General features: G+C 70.7%; 1 protein-coding gene across 1 annotated transcript; it reads right to left on the bottom strand.

Annotated features, from left to right (window-relative positions):
• Positions 1-362: 362 nt before the first annotated feature.
• DBN1 (drebrin 1) lies at positions 363-6,945 on the bottom strand. Its single transcript, XM_035312360.1, is given in 16 exon segments — positions 363-567; positions 653-755; positions 876-929; positions 931-1,439; positions 2,224-2,355; positions 3,022-3,159; positions 4,358-4,472; positions 4,605-4,664; positions 4,748-4,811; positions 4,908-5,059; positions 5,141-5,218; positions 5,359-5,505; positions 5,603-5,677; positions 5,853-5,965; positions 6,074-6,129; positions 6,605-6,945. Coding segments are annotated over 16 exon segments (2,193 nt in total). The 5' UTR covers positions 6,931-6,945; the 3' UTR covers positions 363-496.
• Positions 6,946-7,876: the final 931 nt, after the last annotated feature.

Raw genomic sequence — 7,876 nt, forward strand, 5'->3', positions numbered from 1 at the left:
TTGCCATATTCATTTATTATTATTATTATTATTCCGCTGTGTTTTTTTTTTTTCTGTTTTTTCATTTTTTTTTGTTGAACTCGTGCAAAGTACTGGGGGGGGTCAGGGGGAGGGCGAGAAGAGAGGCCCTCATCCCACAGCCGGACATGGGACGTGGGGGGGCTGCACGCGTACCCCATTCCCCCCCCCCCCCCCCCCCCCCACAGGGAACCGGGGTGGGTTGGACAGGGGGCAACTAACGGGGGGGTCATGGGGGGGGCTGACACGTCTCCTACCGACAACTTAAAAAAGAGAGAGAGAGAAAGAGAAGGGGGGGGAGCTGTAAAAGGTGCCCCGGGGCTGGGGCGCTGCGGGGCGGCCCCCCCCGGCTCCCACCCGGAGGCCTCATCCTGCGGGGCCCCAGCAGGGAGGGGGCTGGGGCCGGCCCCTGGCCGCGGCCGCTCGCGCCCCGAATCGGCGGGGCCCTGGCTGCGTGCGCCGGCCGCGGGGGCCAGCCTTACACGCCGCCCCCGAAGCTCTCCTCCTCCTCGGGCAGCGGGTCCGCGTCCCAGCACGTGATGTCGATCTCTGCGGGGACGGGGAGGGGGTCAGGGACCCCCGTAACGGGGACACACGCACCCCCCACCCCCCCCCAAACCTCGTCCCCACTCACCTGGGGGCTTGTTGTAGAAGACGGGCTGGGGGGCTTTGGCCGACGGCTCCTCGGGCTGCGGCGCCTCCTCCTCCTGGGACTGGCTGAAGTAGCCCTCGCTGGCCTGGGGGTGGTTTGTGGGGATACACAACAGTGCCACCATGGCCAGGAACCCCCCCCCCCCACCCAAAAAAAAACAATCCCAGTGCCAAGACCCCGCGCTGCTCACCCCGGCCACGCTCACCTGCTCGCCGCGGCCCGGCGTGCTGTCCTTGGGGGCCATCTCCCCGTTGGTGATGAGGGGGGGGCTCGTGGCCTGGGCCGGCGTCCTGGTAGCCGAGCCCTGCCGGGTGGGGGCCCCCTGCCATGGCCTCTTCCTCCTCCTCCTCCTCTTCCTCCATCACCTCCCGCTCCGCGTCGCAGAAGGTGGCGGGGGGCTCGGGCAGCTCGTCCAGGCTCAGCAGCTGCCCCTCGTCAGGGGCGGCCGGGGGTCCCTCGGGGGCGGGCGTGGGGGCGACGGGCAGGGGCCAGGCGGTGGCAGCGCCGTCGCTCTGCCACAGCTCGATGAGGGGCTCGGCGGCGCCGGGTGGCACCGCGGGCTGGGGCTCGGCCGCCGCGGGCAGCGGGGACGGGTCGGTGGGCTCCAGGGTCACCAGGTCCCCCAGGGCGTCAGGGGCTGCCCACGCCGGCCTGGGGTCGGGCGCGTCCCCCGGGGGCTCCGCGGTTTTGTCCTCGGTGCCCGGGAAGGGCCAGTGCTGCTCGGCCACCGCTGGCTCGGCCACCTGGGCGCTGCTGGGGCTTGGGGAGTCTGCAAGGGGACGGGGGGGACAGCAGTCAGCGGGGGCACGACGCCCCGGGCAGGGCTGGGGGCACCTGGGGACAGGGCTGGGGATGGGGATGGGAGGTGCTGTGGGGATGGGGGCTGGCTGGGCAGCGAGGGGACTGGTGGCAAGCACCAGGGGACTTAAAGGACACGGTGTGGGGTAAGATGATCACCTGGGGGGGGGCAGAGGGGAGGGCTGGTGCCTGGGGAGGGTGAGGGGGGGTGGCTGGGAGGCACAGGGGGATGGGGAAGGGTGCGCAGGGAGATGCAGAAGGGAAAGCAGGGAGGCACCAGGGGTGTGAAGGAGACAGCGGGGATGCACCAGGGGGGATGCAGAGGGACAGTGGGGACGCACAGGGGTGCAGCAGAGGTGGCCAAGATGTATGGGGGGGGGATGCAGGGGGGACAGCGGGGATGGCGGTAGGGATGGGGATGCAGCAGGGATGGTCTGCAAAATGCACCAGATACGATGGGGATGCACCGCGGGGGTGCACCAGAGCTGGCAGAGGTGCATGGGGGGGGCGCAGCAGATACATGATGGATGCAGCAGTGACGACGGCGGGGAGCAGCGGACGCAGCGGGGACGCATGGGGGACGCGGCGCGGACGGCGGGGACGCGGCCGAGCCGCAGGGGATGCGGCGGGCGATACAGAAGGGGCGGCGGGGATGCTCTGAGGGGACCCAGGGGTGGCAGGGGATGCACTGGGAGGGACACACGGGTCTGTGGGGTCTGTAGGGACATCAGGCGGCCCGCCAGCCCCGCGCCCACCTTTGGGCGTTGCTGGCGTCTCTTCGGCCGAGCCGCGGGCGCCCTGCTGGCCCAGCGGCGTGGAGGCCGGGCTGGACTCGCAGGGGCTGCAGCCCGCTGCCGAAGCCTTTCGGTAGGCGTCCGACTGGCTGCCTGCGGACAAGGGAGACACGGCTTGGGGCGGGGGGCACCCGGCTGGGGAGAGGGATCCAGCGCCCTGGGGCCACCCATATGCCTGCCCCACACCGGCCCGGCCACCGGGTGACAACCGCACGCTGCCACCTACCTGCCGCTGCCTCGCCGCCCTCCTGCGGAGCAGCGGGGAGGCACCCATGGGTGCTGCAAGACCCGAGCCCGCCCCGGGTGTCCTCACACAGCCGCAGCCCCGATCCCTGCCGCAGCACACGCTGGCCCTGCCCGCACAGCGCCCCGGCGCAGCCTCTCCTCTCCGCAGGCACCGCTCTGTGCCCGCTCCCCCCCCCCCGGCCGGGGGGCACAGCCCCACGTGGCCCCTTTGGCCCCACGGGCACTGAGCACAGCCTCGTCCATCCCTCGCTGCCCCACGGGCACAGCATCACCTCCCCGGCCACAGCTCTGCCCTGTCCCCGTTTGTCCCCGGGCACAGCCTGTCCCACGGGGCAGCCCCGGCCATACAGGGCGCACGGCCCCCTCGGGGTGCCCGCGGGTGGGTGCTGGCTCGGCCGTCGGTCCCACGGCTCCGTCCTCGTGCCCCGGGCCCGGTGCGTGGAGGGGTTGGGGAAGGGTCTGGGGCCCGGCCCCAGGGGGGACTGCGTGCCCGGGGGGCTCCCAGCTACCTACATGGGAAGAAAGAGGAGGGGTTAGGGGGGCGGTGGCCGGAGATATCGGGGACGGGGGGCCGCGGGGGGGAGGAGGAGGAGGAGGAGGAAGAAGGCGGCCCACTGTCAGCTGTCTTTATGAAAGGACAGTGCAGACGACCTGCCGAGAGAAAGAAAGACAGACAGACAGACGGACGGAGAGAGAGAGAGCAGAGAGATGGGTCAGTCCCTGCTCGGCGGGGCCGGGGCACTGGGGCACCGGGATGGAAAGGATGGGGGGGAGGCAGCACTGACAGCGGGATGGAGGACGGCAGGACAGCAGGACAGCAGGACAGCGGGACGGCAGGACAGCGGGACGAGAGGCAGCACCAGGTGGCCAGGTGGGGAGAGAGGCCAGGACACAGCCACAGGACACGGGGCCTTCTGTTCACTCAGGCCCAGCACGGCCCCACAGCACGGCCCCACAACACAGCCCACAGCACGACCCACAGTGCGCACAGCGCTCCAAGGCACGGCCCCACGGCACAGCCCCACGGCAAGAACACACAGCACAGCCCCACGGCACAGCCCCACGGCACAGCCCCACGGCACAGCCCGCAGCCTGACCCCCAGCACAGCCCCACGGCGTGGCCCCGCAGCCGGCGGCACCCACCCCAAGAACAGCCAGCCCCTGCCCTAAAGCCACAAGCAGAGCCCCAGGGCTGCACCCCACACCATGGGGCAGCCCAGCCCCCTGTGGGGCACCCCCTGGCAGCCACCCCCACCCCACGGTGAGCCCTCGGCAGGGCCAGCCCCACTGGCAGCACCCAGACCTCACAAGAGGCACCCTGCCCTGTTGCACACACTCGTCCTGGCACCGGGGACCCTGGGGCGGGCTCAGAACTATGGGGCACACGGGGTGCCCCACACATGCCCAGCCGGGGGCACACCAGGCGCCCCATTTCTGCCCCCCTGCCCCAGCCCCACTGCTGCCCTTTGTAGCTTCCAGAGCTTCCTTCCCAAGACACCGCCCGGTCCCCAGGCTGCCCCCACACCCGGACCACGCCGCCACCCTGTGTGCCAGCAGACGGGTGGGCAGAGGGCACCCAGCAGCGAGCAGGATGAGGGATGAGCCCCCCCCTCGTTGCAGCACCCCGCCGGTGGCAGGAGGCACGAGAAGACGCGAGGCCACCCGAGGAGATGTGGCAGCGGCGGTGCTGAGCAGGATGATCACAGCAATACCCCCCGAACCCAAAATCACAGCCAAAGGGACAGCAGAGGGGACACCCGATCCCTCAGCGACCCAGCCAGCTGCAGACACCCCGGTGGCACCACACTCATCTGCTCCGCAGCCCCCCTGTCCCCCCCCAGCCCCTCACCTGTCCTGTGGCTGCCCGGTGAGATGGCGTCGCTGCTGCCCGATGCCACCCGCTCCTGCTGCTTGAAGAAGTCCCGGGGGTTGTCGGGTCGCTGGGCGATGATGGCAGCGGCCTCCTGCGGGGAGGGGGCAGGCTGGGACCCGCGTCCCGTGGGGGGCACCCCCGGCCGGGCAGACGTGACCCGCTCCAGGTCCCATCCAGCTTGGGGAGCGGAGACCGGCGCCGAGCAGGGCGCTGCTGCGCTCACCTCCACCTCCGACTCCGATTTCCGGAGCTGCTGCCTGTCGTCCTCCTCTTGCTGATCCCCCTGCCAAGAAATGCCACCGTCACCGCCACCTCCAGCACCGCCGCCCCCAGAGCCCCCATCCCCATCCCCACGGGGGCACTCACGAAGATGGACTGCTCCTTCAGGCGCTGCCGGGCCTCCTCCGCCTCCATGCTCTGCTGCTTCCTCCTGCCAGGGGCACGGGAGCAGGGCTGAGCACTGCCACCAACACCCGTCCCCGTCGGGGCCCAACACCCACACGCCCACCCCGAATCCCCCCCATGCCTGTGCTCCTCGATCTGCTCCTCGCGCTCCCGGTAGCGCCGCTCCCGCTCCTCCTGCTCCAGCCTCTCCTGCTCCATGCGCTCCTGCTCGAACCGCAGCCGCGCGTCCAGCGCCTTTTTCCGCTCCTCCTCCTTGCGCAATTCCTCCTCTTTCTGCGGGGACAGGGGCAGGACGGGGCCGTCAGCCTGGCCCGGGGGACATCCCGTACCCACACCCACCACCGCTGCCCCGACCTTGGCCTGTTCCCAGAACTGCTCCCGGTTGAGCCGCTTCATCTCCACGGTGGCGTCGGTTTTCTGGTAGCTCGTGCCCTGGGACGGAGCAGAGTCAGGGGGGGGTGGCTGGGACCAGCGAGGGGAATACAAGTAAGCGGCACGGGGGGGGCGGCGGGCCGGGGCAGACAGAGCCTGGCCTGGCCAGCAGGGTGATGCCACCACCGAGGGGACATTACCACGGGCTCGGCGTTCTCGTCCTCCCGCAGCCGCAGGCGGTGCAGCACGGGGCTGGAGACGCGGGCCAGCCCGTTGGAGAGCCGCTGCCCGATGGCCCCCGGGTCGATGTCCTCCACGCTGCTGGCGTTGACGATCACGTCCACGCCCTGGGGGTGAGACCCGTCAGAGACCCCCCCCCCGGCTGTCACCCTGCGCTCCCCGGCATGAGGTGTCACCACCACCCCCGTCCCTGTTGTCACCCACCTGGAAGAACTCGGCGATCTTGGCCACGTGGCTGGCACAGGCGCACTTGCGGGCGTCGGGCACGTCCTCGCCCACCTGCGGTGGCCAGAGGGGAGCTGAGACGGGCACGGAGCCATGCAGGGAGGGGGGGGGGTCCCAAGTGCCCCCCACCCCACTGACATCCACAGGGCACCCGCACCCCGTCCCCTATAGCACCTGTGCTGTCAGGGAACCCCTGGGCAGGGGGTGCCCATGCGCTCCCCGTACTCACCCAGTTGACGAGGACATATTTGGGGAGCACGGCCTGGGGCTCCCTGACGCTGCAGAAGCCGTACATCACCTTCTGGATCTCAAAGTGGCCAGAAAGCTCCAGCAGACCCCCTCCTGGCAGGGCACACAGCACCCTCAGCTCACGTCCACCCGGCACCGGGACTCCCGGCCAGGATGGGTGCTGGGGAAAGCGGAGCTGGCCACGGGGGACGAGGACCTTACCTCCCGACGCTGCCAGCTTCAGGTCATCGGAGCCATCCTCGTACGTGTAGAGGGCCCTGGGGAGGCAGAGGGGTGAGAAATGGCCCCGCACAACCACGGGGAGCATGGGGCAGCCTCCTCGCCTCCCCTTGCTGGTGTTGGTGACACTGAGACCGGGGCACGGACAGATCCCGGGGACGGTCCCTGAGGTGCCCCCAGGGTCCCCCAAGCCCCCATTGCCCATCAGCACCACGAAGGGCCCAGCTGCCCCCTCGGCACAGGGCACACAGGGCGCTGCAGAGCAGGGGCTGGGCACTGCCCCTGCCCCCAGGATGTGGGGCAGGCCCCATTTCCCCCCCCCTCACATCCCCGGGGCAAGGTCCCGAGGACAGGGACAGAGGGGTGACTTGGGCACAGGGCCCAGCTGGGTGCCACCACCCATCCCGCAGCGCTCCCAGCTCCCCGCACACCCTCCCCTGACCCCCAACCCCATGGGGACGGCCGGCTTTGGGGACAGCCCCGCGCCCTGACGGGGAACTCGGGGCCGCTCACGTTCCCGGCTGCGTGAGCCGCCGGCCCGCCAGGCTCCAGGCCGGGGGAGGACGCCGGAGCTCCAGCAGCAGCAGCAGCAAATCAATGTGCCGCCGGGGTGTGATGGGGCCGTCATGGAGACCGTTCCTTGGAAACCGTTCACCGCGGCTGGGAAAACCCCCTCGTGCCCCCGCCGCCCCCCAGAGAGCCCCCCCGGGGCTCCGCAGCCCCCCGCCAGCCCTCGCGGCCCCCCGGCGCAGCCAGCAGGCTATGGGGCGGGGATGGGGGAAAGAAGGACGCGTGCGGTATGGGTCCGGGGCGGGTGGGCGAGGGATGGATGTTGCCATGCAACCAGCATCCTCCGTCGCCACGGCAACCCCCCCCCAGCCCAGCTGGGATGCAGCTCGCCCCAATGACGAGGTGATTAGCGGAGGGGAGCGGGGGAGGCAGGCAGGCAGCGGGGGCCTGGCGGGCGCCCAAACCCGCCACCGTCACGCGCTGCTCCCGGGGAGCCCGTGCCGGACCCCCTGCCGCCCCCCGGCCCCCATCCCAAATGCACCCCCCCCACAAAGGCAGGAGGTGGCTGTGCCCATCGGCATGGCGGCACCCAGGCGGTGCTCACCCAGTGCCAAAATCCCTGCGGTGCTGGGAAAGGGCAAATTCATCGGGGCTGGCGGCTTCCAGGAAGGGGATGGGGATGGGATGGGGATGGGGAGAAGGCAGCCCCCCCACGGGCAGAGCCAACCCCGCACCGGAGCCACCCGACTCCATCCTGGCCCCTTCCAGCCGAGAAACGAAGGGAATTTAGGGCCATGCCTAACAAAGAGGGGAAAACAGGCCTCCCTCCTCACCCCCCCGGCACCCGTTGTCCCCGGTCCCCCCCAGCTCCGCTCCCGCAGCGAGCCACAGATAATTGCACCAACAGGATTGCCTTTAATCCGCCCGGCCAAATCCCGCTAATCGGCGCTGGCTCCCGGGCTGGAGGCAGGCGAGCGGCGGCGCGGCGCGGTCCGCAGTGCCTCTGCGCCGGGGAAAGGCAACAAACACGGCCCCGGCCCCGCTCCTTCCCCCGGGATTGGGGTGGGGGGATGCAGTTTGGGGGTGCTGCAATGCCAGCGGGGGCTCAGGGAGCGGGATGCAAAAGGAGGGCACAAGTAGGGCACAGCCAAGGTGTTGCCACCAGGGCAGCCGTGTGGGTGCTGGGGCACCCAGTGCCCGCCCCCACCACCCCAGGACCCCCCCACGCAGGGTGATGCCCGAGCTGGGTGCTGCTGCCAACACCCAGGGGTGCTC

Source organism: Oxyura jamaicensis (assembly GCF_011077185.1).
Source record: "Oxyura jamaicensis isolate SHBP4307 breed ruddy duck chromosome 13 unlocalized genomic scaffold, BPBGC_Ojam_1.0 oxy13_random_OJ183, whole genome shotgun sequence".
Lineage (NCBI taxonomy): Eukaryota > Metazoa > Chordata > Aves > Anseriformes > Anatidae > Oxyura > Oxyura jamaicensis.